Below are 24,798 nucleotides of genomic sequence, written 5' to 3' on the forward strand. Positions count from 1 at the left end.
CCTTTCCCACCCTCCCCCTGCCTCCATGGCAGATATGATTCCCCTTAATCTCTCTTTATTTGGGGGCATCATGGTTTGCGATACAGACCCTCAGAGGCCATCATGTTTGTCCTTTATCTACTTTCTGCACACATCTCCCATCCCGACCGATTCCTCCAGCCATCTTTTTCTTAGTGATCCCTTCTCTATTCCAGCTGCCTTCTCCCCTTAGCTCATGAGGCAGGCTTCCAGCTATGGAGCAATTTATCTGTCTCTAGAAGACAAAGAACTTTTGTTTTGGGGGCCTGGGAGGTTTTTTGTTTGTTTGTTTGTTTTTGTTTATTGAGCCACACCTAACAATGCTTAGGGCTTACTCATCCTGGCTCTGCTTCAGGAATCATTCCTGATGGTGTTCGGGGACCCATATGGGATACTGGCGATCCACTGCAGGCCAGTCTGCTGGGCCCTCACTCCAGCCCCAGAAAAAGAATTTACAGAGCCTGGATAAAGCCAGTGTCTTCTGGGACACTGTTGGTCAATGTGTCTGTGGGATAGGGAGTTTGTGCCAAAATTTAATCAACTCAATACCATTCACTTCTTCAAGATAGTTTTTCTTTTATAAAGCCAGCTGACTTATATCCCATTTACCATATAGTGAGGGGTTGATTTTTCAGAAATTGACATTGAGTGCATGCCCTACTACTCCAAATCTCATGTTGTGATTGGTAACTGAAAGTGAATGTTAGATCAGTCAACTTCTGATAAGATTGAATAGCTCTGTGCTAGAAAAACTCAGTTTCCTAACTCACACATATGGTTTTTACTTTCAGTGCTCATGTTGAATCCGATGATCTCTCTTCCTATTTCCTTTCTGCTTTCATAACATCCCACAAGTAATGGCAGGGAAAGCCAAATGACTTTGAAAGAGAAATTCCCAGGAAAGATTTCCTGGGGCTGTGAGTGAGGTGTTAGTGTTCTAATAGTTCACACACGCAAGCTGTTATCAAACATTTATATCAAGTGCTCACCAGTGTTATCCCATGTGTTTCATAGCAAGTGTCTATGTGAAAGGCTTGAAATGAGATGTAGCTCTGTGTACTTCGTAATCTTAACTGAGTTCAGGTGTGAACTTGGAAAGACAGAGAATTCATATATGCTTTTAAACCTAATTGACATCACTTGCAGGCAAGTCACACTCACTGGAAACATCAACACTACCAAGGGTATTTGTTCTATTTGCACCTAATTGCTCAGAAGACTGTGTGATCCTGACATCTACCCTGCTATGTGCCAGCATTGTGTTTACCATTTATTCACCTCATTCCATTTAATCCACAGGACACAGCACTTATTAAGAAGCTCTACTCTTTAGCAGTTTCTCTTTTGGTTGTTCGGTTGATCTTTAAACCACATTGGTTTGAATCAATGTGGATCCATATAGTTGAAGAATTTTTTTGTAGACAAAAGTAATTGAACTTATAATATTGATGAATGTATTTTATCTTATGATTTTCTTAATAACATTTTATTTTCTCTCACTCTTTCAATTGAACTTTATCAATATTTGTTGTAAGAATATAACATATAATAAATATAATAATATAATAAAGATAGCATACAACAAATATAATAAAGATAGCGTACAATATATGCATAATTGACTGGTGATGTTTTAGGAAAGGCTTCCAGTCAATAGCAAGAAATAAGTAGTTGAAGGTTTTTGTTTTTTATTTTTTGGGCTAAAAAGTTACACCTGAATTTTTGGCTGTATGGAGTTAGGATCAGTAATCCTAACCCCTATATTGTTAAGGTTTAAGTATAAACTCAAAAGAACTGAAAGCAGGACTTAAAGGAGATATTTGCATACCTATGTTCACCGTGGCCAAGAAGTGCAAGCAACTTAAGAGTCTGTGGATGGATGAATGTACAAATAAAGTGTGTTATATATATATGATGACATATTATTCATCCTTAAATGGAAGAGGAATGCAGGTATGCTACAAGGATGGACCTTGAGGATATTATGCTGAATGATATAAATCAGCCACAAAAGAAAATCATTACTACTTATATGTGGTACGTAACAAAATTTTTTCTTGATATCATTCTTACCTAGTGTCTCACTACAATATAGTAGCCTATATGTCTTTCTCTTTCTCGAAATATAAATTCTGTATTTCAAGAGAAAGTGATGGCTTCAGAACCATGTTAAGGAAGATGAATCTGCTCACGAAATCAAGGTTCTGTCATCAGGAAGGCCAAGGAAAGAACCACTGTGGCAGATTGGATGATTCTAACTGAGAGGATTACATCTGAGTCTGATCTGGGGAGAAAATTGTGAGCCTGGAAGAGGGAATGTTTGTGCAAAATGTGGAGATGGTGGAAAATATCAAGAGCTGACATGGGGCATAATAGAGGGAATCAAAAAATAATCCCCCTTCCTCCCAGGAAATCACATATTCCACTCTGTACTTTGTCTCATACCCTACCACTGTTCCTGAGGAGTTTGAGATTCTACAGGCTTATTGTTTTATTTAGCCCAGTAAGCATTTAAGTGGGAACAGCAACTGGATCCCTGGAGAGACTCTTCAATGGAAAGAACTCTCAAGAAAAAAAAAATCTTAGAAAATGCAGGTCTCACAAAGCTGGGAATTGTTCTGAATGTGATTCTTCAAGTGAAACGCCTTTATCAAAACACGACTTCTGAGATGCTTTGATCACACCTGGGGGTACTCTGGGGGTAAAAGAATGGGTTGTGCATTGGGGATTTCTTGAGTGTTTTATTTTTCATGAAACAGCGAAACAGCACCACTAAGTCATGGATTGGAACACACAAACGAATATGATAGAATTATTCAATCTTTATATGATAGTCACTGTCACTGTCACTGTCCTCCCGTTGTTAATCGATTTTCTCAAGTGGGCCCAGTAACGTCTCCACTGTGAGACTTTGTTGTTACTGTACCTTTTGAAAATTACACCTTTTTTGTTCATTTGTTTTGGGGACACACAGCAGTGTTCACAGCTTACTCCTGGTTGTGCACTCAGGAAGCACTCCTGGTGGGCTTGGGGGAATGTACTGGAAATTGAATGAGGATTTGGACACATGCAAGGCAAGTGCCTTATCCACTGTACTATCTCTCCAGCTCTAAAAGCTATGCCTTTATATAAAAGAGCTTAATCATAAACAAAATGGTGTACATTGTACACAAGAAAATTAAAAATGCTGTGATGGTACTAGTTACACTTTTGGGGTGTGTGTTTGTTTTGAGGTCACACCTGTCAGTGTTCAAGCCTCTGTGCTCAGGGACCATTCTTCGTGGACTCATTGTGTCGGGGATCAATGATCAAAAACATGGCTGGGTCAGCCACGTGAAAAGCAAGTACCCTGCTCATTGTGCTAGCTCTCCAGTCCCTACATGTTTTTAAATAGAAAAGAAATGGCATATTTCAGAGAAAAATTATGCAGCACTTACCAATATTGCATTTGCTTCCTAATCACTTAATCACTTAACTTCCCGTTAGTCGTCGATTTGCTCGAGCGGGCGCCAGTAACGTCTCCATTTGTCCCTGTCGCGTGCTAGTGTAGCCCAATGGCATCTCTTCCCTCCGGGAACATGAAGGGCCTCAAACCGATCGTTCATGATCTTGACGAAGAAGTCTGACCATCTGGAAGGTGGGCGGCCACACGGTCTTTTGACATCCCCGTGGAATCCAGTCGGTAACAGCTCTAGTCCAGCGGTCGTCTTTAAATCTCATTACGTGACCAGCCCATCTGATTCTCGACACCTTGGCAAATGAGACAGCGTCCCTGATTCTTGATCGTCGACGGATGTCAGAACTCCGGATTCCTTCTCTCATTTGAGTGAAACGTGATATTCAAAGCATAGCTCTTTCTATTCTTCTTTGGGAGATCTGAATAGCGTTCTCATCTTGTTTGCGTAGGGCCCAGGTCTCTGAGGCATATGTTAATGCAGGAAGAACAGTGGAATCAAAGAGATGTGCCCGGAGCCAGAGGTTCTTCGTCCTCTTAGCTATTTCTTCGACGTTCTTGAAGGTGTTCCAAGCCACTCTCTTCCTCCTGCGCAGCTCGGGTGCCAGGTCATTTGTCATGTTGACCTCTCGACCTAGGTACACATAGCTGTTGCATTCGGAGATGGTCGTTCCATTGAGAGCGAATGGGGCATCAGGAACAAGGCTGTTTCTCATAAACATTGTCTTCGTAAGATTCAGCTGTAGTCCTACCTTTCCACACTCACGAGTAACTACAACTGGTCTCATTCACCTGACCCTTGCTTCCTAAAGAGGCTGATTATTACTTATTTTCAAATTAGTGTATATATATGTACATATATACATATATATCAGAAGTAGTGATTCTGAGTGATTCTTTTGGCAAGAACTATTTCTCCCCTAAGAATAAATTATGAAGCATAATTTTTGCAAAACAAGATGGCACTTGATTAGACACCGTTGTTACTTATTTTGAAGGGTTCTCCCAAGAAGTGATCAGGGACCAGGGGACATAGTCTCAGTCAAGTTGAAACTGCAGTTCCAGGGGCCTCCAAGGCTACCCCTGAAGTGCCCAGGGGACCTCCATGACCATATCTGATGGTGCTTAGAGGTGGCTCTGTGGTGTCAGGGCTCTCTCACCAGGGACTGGTATGTGCAAGTTTTGTGTCCTAACCTCTGCAGGTGTCCTTCGCCCAGCCCTAATTTCATGAAGGGGAATGCCTGCTCTATTCATTCTTGAGGGCTAATGTAACCATCACAAACAGAGTTATTTGAAACAACAGAAATGATGATATCGCTTACCGATGGTATTAGAGCAACTGGATGAGAAAATGCAATGGTGTAAAGGGGGAGGTTGCCTAGATCACCCTTGGCACCAAAGTATAAGAAGGGGAAGGAAAGAAAAAGAATGAAAGGGAAGGGGAGAAGAGAGAGATGTGAAGCAATGGGGTCAGGGGTCAAGGGGATTCAGGTACATCAGTGGTGTTAAGGAATGACAGAGCTAAATATCCAAACCACAGTCAATAACACTGAACTCACGAGACCCAAACTTTAACAACCAAAATGAAAAGATGCCCGTCAAGATGGCATCTGGGGCTGGGACAGGGGGTAGGAGATGGACCTGCGAGCACTGGTGGAGGGAAGCTGACATTGGTGGTGGGATCGGTGATGGAACATTGTATGTCAAAAACCCAACTATGAATAACTTTATAAATCACGGTGCTTTAATAAAATAAAATTTTGGGGGAAAAAGGTAAAGCAACAGAAGTGGATGGTATCCTGTTTAGGAGGCCAGGATTCCCGTCAAGATCAAGACACCAGTAGGACCAAGTCCTTCTGAAACTCGGAGCTGGGAATAGGATCTGTTTCAGATCCGTTTCTTCCTTTCTGGAGTCTTCCAGTGATTTCTTGATGCTCCTTGGTTTACAAACATACAGTCTGGTCTTTGCCTCCCCTTTTCCTGGGGGGGCTTCTATTTCTTCTCCACTTATGGTGCTTATCATTTTTTAGTAGATCCCACCCTAATGACATCAGCTTAACCTGTAAAGACCCTGATTCTAAATAAGGGCACATTCACAGGTTCCAATGAACTTGACACAGATTTTTGAGGACACATTTCAATTCATCGTACCCGGTAAAATGGAAGTAAAGACACTTTTTTTTTGTTTGGTTGGTTTTTTTTTTTTTTTTTTTTTTTTTTTTGCTTTTTTGGGTCATACCCAGCGATGCACAGGAGTTACTCCTGGTTCATGCACTCAAGAATTACTCCTGGCAATACTCGGGAGACCATATGGGATGCTGGGACTCAAACCTGGGTTGGCCGCGTGCAAGGCAAACGCCCTCCCCACGGTGCTATTGCTCCAGCCCCAGTAAAGACACTTTGGCGTAGTTTCTCTGAGGCCAAGTTAAATGGGAAATATTAATCAAATTATACGGTGTCTCCAGACTTTCAGTCTCTCTAATGTAAAGTGAAAGAGCGCATTGGAAATTGCACCCATTTCTCTCCCTTTGACCTTGACTATGGTCAAACAAACAACCTATCTGTAATCAATTTTCTGTGTCGGAGACTATGCTTTCCAGAAAGGATGCTGCAATTACATTAAACAAATTTTGGAAGACTAGAATCCATTATTATTATTGTTGTTGTTATTATTATCATTATTATTACTTGGTACTCCTCAATCCAATCTTAGTCTCTGTAAAAGCTAGAGACCCAAAGGTACCATATTTTAATTTTACTTATATTTTAATCTCAATTAAGTAATGCTGACAACCCTAATTAAGTAATGCTGACAAGTACTATTCAAGTTCTTTACAAAAATAGTCAATTTTTCTCAGAAAGAAAGGAATAGACATAGAAAGATTGCATTCATCTGGGGAACATAAAGTAACAAAATAGGAGACTAACACCCAAGAATAGCCGAGATTAGTACCAGGAATTTTACTCCATGGCTTGGAGGCCAACCACACATACTAGGGGAAAAGGGAGCTCAGATAAAGAAGGGAACACCAAATAAAGGTGTTGGGAGGATCCTCCCAGGATGGGAGAAGCATGCTGAAAGTAGACTATAGACTAAACATGATTGTCACCCATTGCCTCTTTTGCAAACCACAACACCCAATAAGAGAGAGAACAAAAGAGAATGCCCTGCCACAGAGGCAGGGTGGGATGGGGGGTATGGGGGGTAGAAGGGATACTGGGATCCGTGGTGGTGGGAAATGGGCACCAGTGGAGGGATGGGTATTTGATCATTGTATAATTGAAACCCAAGCACAAAGATGTGTAAGTCTGCAACTGTACCTCATGATGTCTTACTATTAAAAATTTTTTAATAAAAAATAACAAAAAACCCAAAAATAGTCAATTTTTGAATCACTATATACATTTATAAGGATTTCAAAAGTTATCTGACATCAATTAATATCGAATCTGATTTTCAGAAATGCTTTTAGATGTTATTTTTTTTAGCATGGTTAAAAACAATCATCCTAACTGAATCCCCAAATTTCTTTCTTTTTATTTCTTTGGATTTTGAGTCACACTTGGCTGACCTCAGAGCTTATTCTTGGCTCTGCATTCAGAATCTTTATTTAGGCATTGCTGGAGGACCATACGTGGTGTTGAGGATAGAACCTGGATAAGGCAAGTACCTTACCCATTGTACTATTAACATTCTTGATGACAAAATATCAGAGCAACTTCATTAGGAATAGAAATCCACTTACAAATCAAGGACAAAAAAGCACAAGGAAATGGATTGGGGAGGCAGAGGAAAAGTAGTTTACTTTCTAGCATTCTTGTTTCAGAAATTTTAGTGAACATATTTAGAGAGAAACATAATAGACCTAGAGTGAAACGTAATAGAACATAAGTACAAAATAAAATGCACCATAAAACTTGGAAAAGTGGAAAACTAGAGTTGCTTATATCTCAGTTTAAAATTGCCTCAAAGTTGTTCAGAAGAGAAATGCATAAAGTAAGCTAAAGATAATGCTAATGACAAAATCATTGTTGATGTTTTTGTGAGAATTGCCCGTTTCAGGAACTGTAATGATCACATTATACCATTTCATTTTCATTTCAAATATTTGACGTAGGTTTCAAGAGGCATTTTTTTCCCTTTTCTTCTCACTACCATCCATATAAAAGAAAAGAGACTTCCAGGCTGAGGTTGCTACTCACCTTGTTCTCTGCTTAACAAAAGAGGGTCTTTCCATGGGTGACAGGATTCTGACAAGAATGAATACAAGCTGTAGGGCTAGAGTGATAGTACAGTGGGTAGAGTGTTTTGTTTTGCACACGGCCCACCCTCGTTCGATTCCCAGCAATCCATATGGTCCCCCTAGCACTGCCAAGAGTAATTCCTGAGTGCAAAACCAGGAGTAATCCCTCTCCATCACTGGGTGTGACTCAAAAGAAAAAAGAAAAAGAAAGAAAAAAAAAGAATGCAAACTAATAAATGGATGGACATGGAGAGTATCATGCTGAGTGAAATGAGTCAGAAGTAGAGGGGCATTCATAGAATGATTACATTCATGTGTGGGATATAAAAAAAAACACAAAGTATGAAACTATTACTCCTGAACAATATAAATAAGGGTCAGGAGGAGTGGCCCATGGCTGGAAGCTTGTCACAAATTGGGGGAAGAGGGAGAGTAGTTAAGACAGAAAAGGGACAACTATGATAATGACAGTTGGAAATGATCACTCCGGACAAGAATTGAATGCTAAGGGGCTAGAGCAATAGCACAATAGCACAATAGCCCGGGTCAGGCGTTTGCCTTGCATGTGGCCGACCCGGGTTCAATTCCCAGCATCCCATATGGTCCCCTGAGCACCGTCAGGAGTAATTCCTGAGTACTTGTCAGTAATTCCTGAGCCAGGAGTAAGCCCCATGCATCGCCGGATGTGACAAAAAAAAAGAATTGAATGCTAAAAATAGGTAAAGGAATATACAGGTTAACCTTACAGTACTTGTACTGCAAATCATAATGACCACAGAGAGAGTCTGCTATAGAGTCAGACTGGGGTTGGGGGTGGGGGATGGAAGGAGGCAAATTGGGAACATCAGTGGTGGGAAATGTGTCCTGGTGAAGAGATGGGTATTGGAACATTTTATGACTGAAACCTAATCATGGACAACTTTGTAACTGTTTATCTCACAGTGATTTAATAAAAAATGGAAGCTCTGCTTAGTAAGATAGAGAGGAATGGAAACAACCCAAATGGCCAACAATAGATGAATTCATTTGTGGCATGGGCATGTTTACAAGGGCATATTATCTGTAAGAAAAGAGGAACTCCTAATTTGCTGCATGATAAAATTGGAGAGCATAGTGTTAAGTGAAATAAGTCACTGATCTGTGGAACACAGAGAAACAATATAAGGAATAGACAATATTGGATAATAATAAACCATTGGCCTTGCATTGCAAAACTTATTGACAGGCAGTAGAGGGAGGAGTGGGAATCGGACCAGTAACAAAGTAAGGCCAGTAGTGAATGAACAGGAGGTTGGAGCAGTAACGAAGCATGGAGAGCTCTTGCCTTGCACATAGTCCACCGGGCTCGATCCCTGGCATTTCATATGGTCCCTGGAACTCCACCAGGAGTGATTTCTGACCACGGAACCAGGAGTAATCCCTTGATACAGCCAGGTATGGCCCCAAATGCAAGAACAAAATGAAATAAAAATTTTAAAAATAATGGGAGATCATGGGCACTTTATTGGAGAGGTACAGAAATTTTATTTATTACATTCTATCAAAATTTAATTTTAACACTGTGTTTGGCATATCGAATACGTCACAGGGAGATTGCCAGGCCCTGCCGTGCAGGCGAGATACTCTCGGTAGCTTGCCGGGCTCTCCGAGAGGGGCAGAGGAATCGAACTCAGATCGGCCATGTTGGCTGCGTGCAAGGCAAATGCCCTACCGCTGTGCTATCGCTCCAGCTCTATTTTAATTTTAACACAATAGTGTTAAATCAATATTTAACACTATCAATATTTAACACTATTGTGACCATATTCCCTAAACTAATAATTTTTTTTTCTTTTTGGGTCACACCCAGCAATGCACAGGGGTTACTCCTGTCTCTGCACTCAGGAATTACTCCTGGCTGTGCTCAGGGGATAATATAGGATGCTGGGAATCGAACCCAGGTGGGTGCAAGGCAAACGCCTTACTCACTGTGCTATTGCTACAGCCCCAAATTAATTTTTTTTAATGTGAACTTTGTGACCCAGCAGCTTTTGAAATCTCCCAGTTTCTTAGAGGTCTGTGCTGGTCATACCTTTGCTCCTCTGAGCAGTTGGCCTATAGAGCAGAACTGGGAGAGGGCTTGGAGGGTGGTGGGCAGCTGGACTACTTTGACTACTTTGGAAGTTGTGGGAAAGGAATTGAAAGTCTGACTCTGGCCAAATCTCAAGCTGTATTCTCCAAAAGAGGTTTCCCAGTAATGAAATACATGCTTTTCTTCCCATCTCTCTAACTTCTGTGTCGATCTCTAAGTTCCAAGCATCAAGGAAAGATGTGATTAGTTATTGCCCTCAAGTCTCAAACACTTTTATTGTACTGATTTTATATAGGGAAGTGAGGCTTGGAAACGTTGAGCAGCATATGTGAACATTGTCTCCAAAGCAAGACACCGTGCTCCTCGCTGTTGGGCACTGTCTAGCGGGCCGAGCACAACCTTCTATCCCACACAGCATCTGCAGTGATCTTGGTGCCCCTTGGAAGGGAACTGCAGAGGCATCAGGTAGGCATGTGCTGTAGGGAGGGAATGCCTAGGGGAGAGAGAGGGCGGTCCGCCCTGAATTCAACAAGGATAAGTGAGAATTGATGACCACATTGTGTGTGTGTGTGTGTGTGTGTGTGTGTGTGTGTGTGTGTGTGTGTGTGAAAGTGTCTCAGTAGATGGAATATTACTAGGAGAAAACATCAAAGATCAGGGGAATCTTGCTAACCTCCGCCCCCCACCCCCCTTTTGTGCTGAAGAGAAGCTAACAAAGTTAATATAGCCAGGGTAAGAAAATGAGAAAATCGTTTCATTAATATTCCCCACAAAGAAACAGTGGGAAATATTAATTAAATTGACCCAGCATGATTTTTGCTAAACCAAGACTATGAGAGCCAAGAAGAGTCCAAACTCGGGACTTGATCTAGGAGAGAGCACAGAGCTTGACCAAAGAGAGGTTTTTTTTTTTTTAATCAAGCTCTTTCCTTAGATATAGATCTACATCAAGGGTGATGATGACCTCATCAGGGACACCCATGATGCAGCTGCCACTGGCCCGGATGTGTGAGTTTCCCTGGGGCCAGGTAGTGCCTAGTTCCAGAAACTGTCCTGTGGGAGATGACAGCATATGCGAGAGGGAAGGCAGGACCAGAAGGGAGCTCCAGGATATAAGCTGAAAAGTGTCTTCCACTCCATGACACAGACAACCCACTCACAAGTTCATGAAAACTACCACCTTCCCTTCTAGAAGGATCTGCTTCTGTCTTCAGTGTCTTCTTTTTCTCTATATGAAGGCAAGTTTGAGATCACATCTGGTTTATGCCCTGGGAGAGTAGCTGAATTCATGTATGTAAAGTGCAAGGAGAAATGAAACTATTATTATATAGGAAAATAAAAATTTCATTTGGGGGGCTGGAGTGATAGCACAGCAGGGAGGGTGTTTGCCTTGCACACGTCCGACCCAGGTTCGATTCCCAGCATCCCATATGGTCCCCCAAGCACTGCTAGGAGTAATTCCTGAGTGCATGAGCCAGGAGTAATCCCTGTGCATCACTGGGTGTGACCCAAAAAGCATTAAAAAAATAAAATAAAATTTTTTTTAAAAAAAGAAGTTTATTTGGGTAAGTTGTCCACTCCTTGAAAGACCAGTTACTCTTATCTACTTCTTTACTACCCCACCACCCCAATACACCTTTAGGGCAGTGCTGAGTCTATTGTGATTTTCCTGTTAAATACTGGGTGGATCACCTCCGCATATTTTGTTCACTCCTTTTCTTGGAGTACTGTAAATATCAGAAGCGACTTGCCTTGCGTGGGTAGTTAATGTGTTGAACACAGAGTTCTACCGTTATCTTCCTCATCACCATGTTATTGCAATAACAAAGTATTATACAGATTATGTATAGCATATATAACATAATTATAGCACTATTGTTGTTGTTGTTGTTGTTATTAGGTAGCATGGGCAATGAGATGTTTAAATAGCAAAGTCCATGTTGCTACTTGGCTTTTACAAAATGCCTTTAGCTAGACAATGACACCTGCTGGCAGCAAAAGCACCTGGGTTGTTGAGCATCAGTTTAAACAAAGGGGAAATGTTTTTTTTTTTTTTTAATTAGTGAAACACCATGAAGTACAGTTGTAGACTTACAAAATTTTGTGCTTGGGTCTCAGTTATACAATGATCAAGTACCCATCCCTTCACCAGTGCCCATTTTCCACCACCACGGGTCCCAGTATCCCTCCCACCCCCCAACCCCAATCCCACCCTGCCTCTGTGGCAGGGCATTCCCTTTTATTCTCTCTCTCCTTTTGGGTGTTGTGGTTTGCAGAAGAGGCACTGAGTGGCAATCATGTTTGGTCTATAGTCTACTTTCAGCATGCTTCTCCCATCCTGGGAGGATCCTTCCAACACCCTTTATTTGGTGCTCCCTTCTCTATCTGGAAAGGGGAAATGTTTGAGCCTGGACACCAGGTAGGAAGCCCAGATGGGGCCTACAAAGGTGACAGAGCAGTCTCAGAGGTGTAGGAGGATGGGACCATATTTGAAAGAAGTCACGATGTCTAAGAGAGAATTCAGTATTTAGAGTCAAGTGGCCTGGGGCCTGATGATGGGATCTGAGTAGGGAGTCAAATGGGGATGTGAAGGGGGTATGGGGAGGTGACCAGGAGGTCAGAGAACAACCACAATAAACAGAGATAACTGTGGAGAATGACACTGGGTACCACCCTTCACACTGGTCTGTGGTCACCAGCAGGCTGATGGCATCATCCTGGATAATTTGGTGAGTTCCCTTCTGGAATTCTTGTTCAGGAAAGTTCTGAATACTTACGAAATATTATCCTGTCTTCATCACTCTGTTTGGAGGCAGGGGGAACAAGGAGACATCTCTTGTGAGGGCACTGCAAGTGAATTCTCACCTCCCCACTAGTTCTATTTATCCCTCCACAGTGTTGTCCCATGGGCTCTGTTTGCTCCAGGTTACTTCAGTGCTACGAGTTTACAGACTATTACGGTGCTATGAGTTTACATTTCAGTAAGTTAACAGTGCTCTGAGTTCAACTTCTGCAGAAGTGATGGATCGGGGGAGTTGCAGAAAACAAACAGAAGGCAAACCAATGAATAACCTCAGAAGAAAGTAAGTATGAAGAAGATATAAAATGGAAAAACTGAATCAGTGGTGAGTGGACAGGGTTAGAGAGAGAGATCATGAAAGCTTTCTGAGGGGCTGGTTTTGGCAATCAAATCACAAAAAGCACTCATGGCAGCAAAGGCCTGGACTAGTAGGCATTTTAAAGCCAGACAGAATTCCCATGCTCTGAAATGGAGTGGTCCAAGGGACCACTATGGGGAGGGGACAAAGTTGGAAAGTGTCCTCTTGTAGGAGCTTATTGCCTTGTAAGAACAGATGGAGGCAGGGGATGGGGGGAGGAGGCTGTAATTCATTGAGTACTAGAAAGAACGTAATCTATTTTCAATCTTCAAAAGGTTACTTTTGCTACAAAGTGGAAGGTAGAAGGGGAGCTTTTCCATAAGATTTCTATCCTGATCTTTTCTGCCAACAGGCAAGTTACAATCCATCGATGGTAATAAAATCAAGTCAATGACTGTGAACAATTTTTTTAAATGAAAACAGCCCCAGGCTAAGCTTGAATAGAATAAAACAGACTAGAAAATTAAATGTATTGCATTGTGTGGGAGTAAACGTCTCTTGAGAGTTATTGGATGTAAAGTTAAGTTTATATGTATGCATTGCTTGAAAATTACAAGTAATCATTTTGCTGTGAACCTTAGCCAAAAGTATTTGAAAGCCACTGATCCCTTTGATTGATTTTATGGTTGCATCAATTAACCAATACTTTAAAAGATGACTGAAGAAGAAGAGTAAGATACATGGACCAAAAGTGTGTGTGTGGTCAGAGGGGTCAATGAGATTTCTGAGAAATCGCAGTTAAAGAAGGGACAAAGCAGTACTTGGTCTGATCCTAGGAGCACCAGTGGAAAGGCCAGAGAGTGACTTGGTGTTGAGCATCAGGAGAGGAAAGAGAAGCAGGGAGTTGCCTCAGGGAGTTGAACTTTGGAGCCATTAATCCCAGCTGTGGCCAAATGCTCCCTCTTTTTTAAGTCTCCTGGGGGAAAGGCAGGTCTAACCACCAGATGGCAGACAGGCACCTCGAGAGAGCTCCAGAGTGAGTGAGAGGGAGCCCCTGCTTGGCAGGACCAGGAGCATTAAGAATGCTGGAGCAATTTCATGGTTATCCAGAACCTGCAATGGAAATAGAGCTGTTGAAGCCTGAAAGACAGAGAAGTGATGATAACAGCAAGAGGTAAGAATGAGAACACTCTGAAAGAGCTTGTTGGAGATCTGAGGACATCACAAATGTGAGCCGCAGATCATTGAACCCACAGTCACAATCACAATCGTGATCATCCTGTTGTTCGTCCATTGCCTCAAGCAGGCACCAGTAATGTCTTCTTCATCCTAGCCCTGAGATTTTAAAAAGTACCATATTCAAGGCTCTTTCAGGGTTAGGAGAATGAGACCGATCATTGTTACGGGTATTTGGCATATTTGGTATGCCATGGGGAGTTTGCCAGACTCTGCCATGTGGGCAGGTTACATTCGGTAGCCTGCCAGGTTGTCCAAAGTAAGAATGAAATAATAAGATGTCGCGCGGCCACAAATGCGGCCGCATGCTTATGGGAACCCACAGTATTATCTTCTATTAAAAGTTCTCTGCTAGTCCGAAAGTAGTGAGTGGTCGCAAGGTCAACCTAAAGTCAACCTGCAGCAAACTATAAACTAAACTCGAGCAAAAGTTCTCTGAACAGGGACCAGAGCGATAGTACTGCTGCTAGGGCAATTGCCTTGCATGTGGCCGACCCAGGTCTGATCTCTGGCATCCTATATGGTCCCCCAAGCACTACTAGGAGTAATTCCTGAATGCAGAACCAGGAGTAAACCCTGAGCATCACCGAGTGTGACCCCAAAAGTAAAATAAATAGTTTTCCAAACATAGAAATTGGAGAAACTTGGGATTTTGTATCCTCTCTTTTGTCACATCCCTCCCAAATATTATGAATTCCAAATCCCAGCCCCACAGATTTTGACATTTTTTAAAAGTAATGTTGCTGCACATGTATTTAGGTGCATAAGAATAAGTCATACTGATGTAGGTGGGCCCCAAGTTCAAGATGACTATTGTAGTTTTCATGGGGAAGCACACAGGGATACAGTCCCATGTAATTATGGAGCCAGAGATTGACGTGATGTATCTACAAGCCAAGAAACTACTATTGGAACTATTTTGCAGAGAGGAAACTGAAATCAAAGAAATTTCTTCCAAGATTCCAAAGATTCTGATAAGCAGTCAAAACTTGCTGGCAAATCCTGGGATCTAGATGAGACAAGGAAGGACTCATCTATTGCATGAGATCAGATTCTAGGAGGTCCGAGACTAAGGAAAAGTTGGGTGAGTTACCTACCAGTCCCACAAAGTGGCTGTCAGGCCACACCCACTCAATCATCTCCCCCTGGTAATCAATTCCTGCCACTAAGAGTCCCAGGCCAGCTGAGAGGTAGGCCAGGATAAGATTTAATTATTTATTTGGGGGGTGATGTGATTTAGAAAAGTAAGCTGATTTGCTGTTCTTTCTTTTTTCCTTTCTTTCTTTCTTTCTTTCTTTCTTTCTTTCTTTCTTTCTTTTTTCCTTCCTTCCTTCCTTCCTTCCTTCCTTCCTTCCTTCCTTTCTTTCTTTCTCTCTTATGCTTCATTTTAACAATATGATGTGCAAAGCTGTTCTTATTATAGTTGTTATGGCCATTCAATGTTCCAACACCAACCCCACACTGAAGTCACCTTCTCTCCACCATTGTCCCGATTTTCCCAACCACGCCCCAAGTCTGCCCCTTTAGCAGGCCCACACTAATTTGTTTATATTACTTGTTACAATTATATTGCTAAAGGAATTATCAAAAATATTTCAGTAAAAGAAAATTTGTGAAAATTGTTGTATCTCACCAGGGGGTTGTTAAGTCTTTGTCAGAGGATTTACAAAGCTGTTTGTCACTAGTTGAGTCTTCTGCATTATTGGTTTTGTTTGTTGAGTTTAGTTGTTTTCTGCTCGAGCTCGAGCGGGCCCAGTAACGTCTCCATTGGAGACTTTGTTGTTACTGTGTCTGGCATATCGAATACTCTCGGTAGCTTGCCGGGCTCTCCGAGAGGGGCGGAGGAATCGAACTCGGGTCGGCCATATTGGCCGCTTGTAAGGCGAACGCCCTACCCGCTGTGCTATCACTCCAGCTTTCCTATCTAATTTTGTGTGCTCCTACTTGAATTTCAGTGCTATGGAATAAGAAGGTGGCGTATGGCCACATACAAGGCTACGTGGTACAGAATTTCAGGATCTGTAGAACTAGGATGAATCTGCAAAGATTTCTGTGAGACCATGGTGTTGAGCCATTGGTGTGGAGGTAGCAGTGGGATATAATGTGTGTGGTTGCCAGGATTTTAGCAAGACAGGGACTCAGCCTCCCACCTCCCAGAGTTTTCAACCAAAAGTTTGATGTGTCATGAATTTTAGCTGCTTGTCTTTCATCTTGCATCTCCCTAGAAAGATTTAGATCAGGAATCTAAAGAGCAGAGCCAGTGGGTGAGTCAACATGCCGGTGGCAGTTTGAGATTTAATTCTTTGTAGTCCAGAAAGAGAGGAGAGTGATATTAACCCAAATTTTGATGTCTGCCAATGTAATTCTCAGGGAGATCATGAGGAGGGGAAGATTTAGAGACCTTGCACGAGCCTCTGGGATAAGTTCCTACCAGCTCCACAGGGGTGATCAGCAGGTTACACTTGAGTTCAACTTGATCTGTAGGGCCAGGGACTGACATCTCTGCTACCACTGTCCAGGGCAGGGTGGATCTTAGGCAAAAGCAAATCTCTGCTCTCTGTGGAGATAAGAATTGAATTAGGATTGACTTCTCCTGAGAGAGAATTCAAAGGGAAGATAAAGTGTAGATAAGAGTAAAAGGACTTGTTGAAGTTACAGTACCCTAGATTTGAATGTAGATGTCCTCGAGGGAGAGTTTGGCACTGGATTTGGGGATAAACTATTTTTTTAAGGAGCCAGGTACCTAAGGGGTAAAGGTATGAGTACCATGATTTGGGTGATGCTTAAGAAGACACATGTTTACTCCTACATCTCATATATCATTAGCATCTCATTATGCAACTAGGGTGTGTGTGAGTTAAGTATTGGGAACTTAAAGAGGAGAAAAGTGGAAACAAGGCAGCGGGCCCATTCTCTGAGTATGTTCTAGTACCTGTCTGAAACAGATATTCCTGAGCCCTCTGTCAGGAACTTGGTAACTTCAAGGCTGCCTGACTCAGGGTCTCAAGTCTCTTTTCCTCTCCAGTCCCCCAAAATAATCCTCTTTGTTTCTTATAGTGGTTTCCACACTGCCTTTTCCACCTCCCCTACAAGAAAACACCTTGATTTCTGACTCCAGATCAAGTGTTGATTTCTGGTCCCAACCTGAAGACCCATGAGAGAATTCTATTATTTTGTGTTAAATCTCCCCATCTGGGTGCTTTGTTCAGGCAACTCTAGAATATGAAGACAGACTTAAATGACAAGCAATGACATCCTTTAGGACATGGATGTGCATTTCAAGAGATACCTTTACGAAAGACTCTCAAAGGCTTCAGAGGACACTAACCTGTAATACTACATCAAAAAAAAATCTACTATCCCAGGTGAGTTGCTTATATTAATCTGTACATTCAGGGCTGGAGCGATAGCACAGCAGGTAGGGCATTTGCCTTCCATGCAGTCGACCCAGTCGGCCCAGGTTCGATTCCTCCACCCCTCTCGAAGAACCCAGCAAGCTACCGAGAGTATCTCGCCCGCATAGCAAAGTCTGGCAAGCTACCCGTGACGTATTCGATATACCAAACGCAGTAACAGCAAGTCTCACAGTGGAGACGTTACTGGGCTCGCTCGAGCAAATCGATGAACAACAGGAGGACAGTGCTCTTTCCCAGGTGTCCATATTCCAGAATGGGACCCTGGGGAGCTTAGAGGTTTGAATATCTAGTCTCTGGCCAGACTCTGGAGGTTTTCTCTGCAGGACCAGTTTCTTCTATTAGCCTGTCATCTGCATTGAAGCTGCCTGTCCCACTCACCCATTTCAGTGGGTGGACTCACAGGGATGCTGCTGAATCTTCACCTCATACCCTTAAACTTGTTCGGAAGAAGGGCTGAATAGAGATCTTACATCTTTTCTAGAGAGTTACCCATGTGCAGGATAACAGTAAGAACCGGCGGGTTCCAGGGCAATGTGTTTCAACAAACTTGCTAAAATCAAATTGTCTTTTAACTAAGATGCTTCTGCTGCCTCCCTCCATCTGTTTGCTAGAGTATTAGCATAATTTCCACTGTTTTGTGGTAAACAAGGAATAGCAGAGTGAAGTTAAAAGCAGGCTGCCCCAGGAGAGAAATCTTGCACATCAGGGACTCTGCACAGTAAGTGGGTGGGGTCTCGCCCAAAGAAATCCATCTCCTCACAGGGGGTTGGCGACAGAGCTTTGAAAGACTGATGGTGAACTTCTTTCTTTGTTCATTACTCCTGCTGGAGGGAATGTCTACAGAAATCAAGGCACTGTTCTAAAAGCTGAATCTCAAACTTGGGCCAGAAGACTTGGTCCACAGTTGGAAGTCTGCCTCAAGCACTGGGGAAAAAGGCAGTTGGGACAGAGAAGGGATCACTATGACAATGATAGTTGGAATTGATCACTCCGGATAAGAACTGTGAGCTGAAAGTTAAGGAACAGACACGATAACCTCTCAGTATCTGTATTATAAACCATAATGCTCAAAGGGGGGGGGAGAGAGAGAGAGAGAGAGAGAGAGAAAGTGACTGGGGAGTGGGGAGGCTGGGGGGGTTCGAGGGAGGGATAGTGGTGGTGGAAAATGTACACTGGTGGAGGGATGGGTGATAGAAAATTGTATGACTAAAACCCGATCATGAACAGCTTTGTAACTGTGTCTCATGTGATTCAGTCACTTGATCATTTGACATCCCGTTACTCATTGATTTGCTCAAGTGGGCGCCAGTAACTGTCGCGTGCTAGTGTAGCCCAATGGCCTTTGCTAACTCCAGGAACACGAAGAGCCTCAAACCATTCTTTCAGGGTCTTGACAAAGAAGTTTGACCCTCTTGTAGGTGGGCGGCCACACGATCTTTTGACGTCCCATGGAATCCAGTCAGTAATGACTCTAGTCCAGCGGTCATTGCCAAATCTCATTACGTGTCCAGCCCATCTGATTTTCGACACCTTGGCAAACAAGACAGCATCCCTGATTCTCAATGGTCAAAAGAGTTGGAAATCCAGATTCCTTCTCTCACTTGAGTGAAACATGATACTCAAGCATGGCTCTTTCAGTTCCTCTTTGGGAGACCCAAATAGCATTCTCATCCTGTTTTTGTAGGGCCCAGGTCTCTGTGGTGTATGTTAATGCAGGAAGAATGGTGGAGTCGAAGAGATGTACCCAGAGCCGGAGTTTCTTCATCCTCTTAGCTATTTCTTTGACGCTCTTAAAGGCATTTCAAGCCGCTCTCTTCCTCCTGTGCAACTCAGGTGCCAGGTCTTTCATCATGTTGAGTTCTCGACCTAGGTACACATAACTGCTGCATTCGGAGATGTTCTTTCCATTGAGAGCAAATGGAATGTCAGGAATGAGTCCATTTCTCATGAACATGCGATTCAATAAAGAAGTAAATTAATTTGTTTTAATTAATGAATTAAAAAATAAAGATGGTAACTGACAAAAAATTTTAATTAAAACAGTCTTTTAAAGCTTAATCTCATTGCTGACAATTTATTTTGTTTTCAGAAAAATTGGAAGGAAGGTCACTGAAAGTGGAAGGGACTTTGAGAGGTGACATCAAGTCCAAAATCATCATGACAGTCTGAATACAGAGTCTGTGACACAGCCTCATAACTCACACTTTGAAATGAGTTCTCCTTGCTGTTTTGACAATGACTTTCATTAATAAGTTCAACTAACCGGAATTATTTAAATAACATCAAACAGACATATAACCTGAGTTTAGCTGTGGGAAGCTGGCCCTTTAACTGACCAAGGCCTAAGTGCCTGTGCTACGTGACCTGCAACAGGCACAGCCTGTGCCACGTGACTTGCAACAAGCAAGGCCAGTGCTAGGTATGGTTACCTTGAGGTATGGTGATAACAAGAAGTAACTATCTCTTGCCTAGTATGTGATGCCTATAAATCATACGGACATAGCCCTTTGTGTAACAAACCTCCCTAACCATATATGGGCACGACCTTCTGTGTAGCTGCCTCACTAATGAATATATTCCCTGATTTCCCCCAATAAAGCCTGTCCCTTTTTCTCTCTTTTTCTGAGCTACATTCTGTCTCTTGTGTCTCGTGTTCATTCGGTCGGTCCTTCTCAGCACCTACGGATCCTAGGGCCACCTCCGCAGGCCGGAGAGTGGTCTGGCGGGGCCCCCCGCAACTGGCGCCCACGCGGGGCGGTGTCTGGGAGACGACCTCCGAACTCCCCTTCTGCAAGCGGTGGCCACCGGGACGCACAGAGAAGTAAGTGCGCGCCTAATCAAAAATCCCCGTCTCGTTCGAGGCCGAGTGGGAAGATCCCCGTCTTGTTCGAGGCCGAGTGGGAATTAGCCCCTGCCTCGTTATAGAGGTTGACGGGGTGGTATAAGGGGAGAACTGAGTGTTCAGTCTCATATGAGGTATATGAGACGGTCACTGGGTTGGATAAGGCTCCCCCGCGCTCCTTTGTTGTGTCCTTTGTGGAATGTGTGTGTGAGTGAATGAGCGGTCAGGGGCGTCCTCGCCTCTGATTCGAGTTTGTGGTTCCACGGCTGGGCACCCTTAAGGTCCCCGAGAAGGCTACGGAACCCGGTTGGGCTGCCTGCGATTCCACGGGAAACATATGGTCTATGGTGGTGCTGACTTAGACGTCGGCCGCAAGTCACCTCTGGCTGATCCACTACGGCTAAGTTTCCCACCGGCCAGGCAAGCATCTGAGTGGGCCCCTTTGTGGGGCCTCCCCGTGTCTCTCGTCTGTTTCTCCCAGGTATTCACGCGGGGCTTCAGCCTTCCAGTGACCCATCTCCTGTCTCGTCTCTATTCATGTTTTTCTTTTCTGCCTTCTAGTCCTCCTGTCTGTGTTACAATTGAGTGTTCAGTCTCATATGAGGTATATGAGACGGTCACTGGGTTGGATAAGGCCCCCCTGCGCCCCTTTGTCGTGTCCTTTGTGGAATGTGTGTGTGAGTGAATGAGCGGTCAGGGGCGTCCTCGCCTCTGATTCGAGTTTGTGGTTCCACGGCTGGGCACCCTTAAGGTCCCCAAAAAGGCTACGGAATCCGGTTGGGCTGTCTGCGGTTCCACGGGAAACATATGGTCTATGGTGGTGCTGACTTAGACGTCGGCCGCAAGTCACCTTTGGCTGATCCACTACGGCTAAGTTTCCCACTGGCCAGGCAAGCACCTGAGTGGGCCCCTTTGTTGGGCCTCCCCTGTGTCTCTCGTCTGTTTCTCCCAGGTATTCACGCAGGGGACAGCCTTCCAGTGACCCATCTCCTGTCTTGTCTCTCTCTATGTCTTGTCTGCCTTCTATTTCTTTTCATCTGTCTTATATTTCTTATTTTCTATTCGTGTGTATCTGTATTTTTGAACGCTGTTTTTCCTGACCTCTGAAAATGGGTCAGAGTTTAAGCAAGAAGGAATTGTTTATTCGTGGTTTAAAGACATCCCTTAAGCACCGGGGTATCCGGGTCAAGAAAAAGGATCTCGTAGATTTTTTTCTTCTCATTGAGGAGATCTGTCCCTGGTTCCCTCAAGGGGGCACCATCGATGAGAAACGTTGGGGCCATGTAGGAGACTGTCTTAAAGACTATTACAGGACGTTTGGTCCCGAGAAAATCCCCGTTCCGACTTTCTCTTATTGGAATCTCATTAATGAGGTCCTTCGCGTCCGACATGTTCAGTCAGACGCTCACCAGGTAGTCCAAGACTCTGAGACCTTTCTTAAAGATTATCGCCCTTCTAACCCTCATTCCCGCATGCCTTCTCGCCCGCCTTCTGTTTCCCCCACCCCCCTCGCAGAATCAGAGGAACCTCGTAGATCCCCCTGTCCCTCCGTATCCATCCCTATGCCCCCTGAGGAGCCACCCGAGAAATCTCCCGCGGGCTCTCAGCCTGACCCCTCTGAGTGTTTGGTGCCACGCTTATATCCAGTCATCAGGGAGCCACCCGAGAAACCTCCCGCGGGCTCTCAGCCCGACTCCTCTGAGTGTTTAATGCCACGCTTATATCCAGCCATCAGGGATCCCCTCCCCAAGCACTCCCCTCTGCGTTCCTTGGACTCTGATGCCCTTCCCCCGGAGAACGTTGCTGACCTCACGGATGCAGCCACACGCTCTCGTACAGCGGAGAGGCCCCCAAAGGTCCCCCTTGCCTCCCCTCTCCGCCCCCCTCCGTACAATCCGGAGGTCTATCTCGGGGCGAGCAATTATCTTTCACCGTCCTTTGTGGGTTCCGACTTTCGTCTTGCTTACCCACCGCTTGGCGCAAGAAGCGCAAGTGCTTCGCTCCTTTTTGCAACAAAAGAAGGAATTCCTGGACCTCCTGGGGCAAATCAGGCAACTTGATCTATCCCCAAATGCCCCACCCGATTCACAGAGCCAGCCGCTTAAAGCTCCCCCGCAGGCCCCTCAGATCTTTCCTGCTCTCCGGTCTGGTAGACGCCTCTCATCTCAAGCCCCTTCAGGGGAGGAGAGGGAGGGAGCAGCCCAAGAGGCAGATTCCCCAGAAGACCGCGAGGGCATCGAGGAGGCTCCTAATCTGGGTAGGGACGAGAGGGATCCCGAGCCAGGGGAGACCCACACGGAAGCCCATGGGCGACAGCGCTATAAAAGGCTGAAATTTAGTGATATTAAAGACATTAAGGATGCTGTTACCTCCTGTGGCCCAACCGCTCCCTTTACTCTGAGCCTCTTAGAATCCCTTAGTGAGACCTGGCTCACCCCTAACGATTGGTTTTCCCTGACCCGTGCTGTTTTAAGCCGCGGGGATTATCTACTCTGGAAGGCAGACTATCATGATCGTTGTCAGGATATGGCCAGGCGGAATCTTGCTGCGGGAGGGTCCTCCTCCTCCTGGGTACTGAGCAAATTCCTGGGTAACGCTCCCTTTTCCTCTAATGAGGTTCAGGCTCAGTTTCCCCCCGGCCTTCTCACGCAGATTCAGGCAGCAGCCTTGAAGGCTTGGAAAGGTCTCCCAACAAAGAGTTCCGTTGTCACCTCTCTTGCCAAAGTCCGTCAGGGCCCTAACGAGCCCTACAATGACTTTGTTGGCCGCCTGGTGGAGGCTGCTGAGCGCCTCCTGGGGGGAGGCGACACTGATAATGACTTTATTCGCCACCTAGCCTATGAAAATGCTAATTCTGTCTGCCAGGGCGTCCTCCGTCCCCACAAACGGGGCAAGACCCTCTCTGACTACCTCCGCCTATGCGCCGATGTAGACCCGGCCTCTCAAAGAATGGGACTGGCTATTGGGGCGGCCTTTAAAAATTTGACCTATACTCCAGTGACCGCTCCGGCCAACCCTAGAGTCTGCTTTGGCTGTAACAAGCCTGGTCATCTCTGGCGTCACTGCCCAGAGCGGGGGAGGGCGCGTGTACCCCAGAAATTATGCCCCAAGTGTAAGAATGGGTACCACTGGGCATCAGAGTGCCGGGTTGAAGTTGTCTCTCGCCCGGGAAACTTGTCGCGGGGCCGGCCCCAGGGCCCCGTAATGCAGCAGGCAACTGGGGCACTCCCCTTTCTTCCCCCTCAATCCCTGCCGCCTCCGGCCATTGTTCAGCCTCAGGTTTCGATTCCCTCCTGCGCGCCATCCCAGGCAGCTCCAAATTGGACCTCCGTACCACCTCCCCCACAATCCTAACCCAGGCACAGGGACCTCAGCCCATCCCAGTCAATTTCCAGGGGCCCCTGCCTGCTGGAATGGTTGGCCTCATTATCGGGAGGGGGAATCTTATATTGGAGGGATTCCAGGTCCTCCCCGGCACTATAGATGATACTCTCACTGGCCAGCTTAGCGTTATGGCCGCGACTACGTCCTCATTCCTGAGTATAGATCTGGGTGCCCGCATTGCTGAATTGCTCCTTATCCCACCCAGCGCCACCCCTGGCGCCACCGGCCCCCCGCCACCGGGGGTGTTCTGGGCTCAGGTTATACAGGAGTGTAAGCCACTCCTGACTCTCACCATCTCAGGCAGATCTTTTACCGGCCTTATAGATACTGGAGCTGATACTACCATCATTACTACCAGGGACTGGCCGCCAGAATGGCCAATCTCCCCCTCTTTAACACACCTGCAGGGAATTGGCCATTCAAAAAACCCGATGTTGAGCTCAGCTGAGCTCAAGTGGCAGACCCCCGAAGGAAAGGAAGGCCACGTCCGCCCCTATGTCCTCCCCGACCTGCCTGTTAATCTCTGGGGGAGGGACGTCCTGTCCCAAATGGACCTGATCCTAGTAGATACCAAAGGCCTAGATCTTTTACTTCAACAGGGCTATCTTCCTGGCCAAGGTCTGGGAAGGCACTCCCAGGGTCTCACTGAGCCCGTGATGCCTCCCCCCTCTGTGGGACGACTAGGACTGGGAAATTTACCATAATGGCCATTGACTTGCCTGTACCCCACGCTGATAAGATTATCTGGCGATCAGATGACCCTGTGTGGGTAGATCAATGGCCCCTGTCCTCAGAAAAACTAGCCGCAGCGGAGGCGCTAGTGCAGGAGCAACTCGCTGCTGGACACATAGAACCTACCAACTCCCCCTGGAACACGCCCATCTTTGTGATCAAGAAGAAATCGGGGAAGTGGCGTCTGCTCCAAGATCTAAGGGCAGTAAACAAGACCATGGTGGTCTTTGGAGCATTACAGCCTGGCTTGCCATCCCCTGTGGCCATCCCCGCCCTATGGCACAAGATCGTTATTGACCTAAA

General features: G+C 44.9%; 1 protein-coding gene across 1 annotated transcript; it reads left to right on the forward strand.

The window, feature by feature from the left end:
* The first annotated feature begins 23,891 nt into the window (after positions 1-23,891).
* Positions 23,892-24,467, forward strand: LOC130034695 (endogenous retrovirus group K member 7 Pro protein-like). Its single transcript, XM_056126321.1, has one exon. It carries the CDS (start codon positions 23,892-23,894, stop codon positions 24,465-24,467), a length of 576 nt encoding a protein of 191 aa, XP_055982296.1.
* Positions 24,468-24,798: the final 331 nt, after the last annotated feature.

The sequence above is a fragment of the Sorex fumeus genome, unplaced genomic scaffold (assembly GCF_029834395.1).
Source record: "Sorex fumeus unplaced genomic scaffold, SorFum_2.1 ptg000061l, whole genome shotgun sequence".
NCBI classification, from domain to species: Eukaryota; Metazoa; Chordata; class Mammalia; order Eulipotyphla; family Soricidae; genus Sorex; species Sorex fumeus.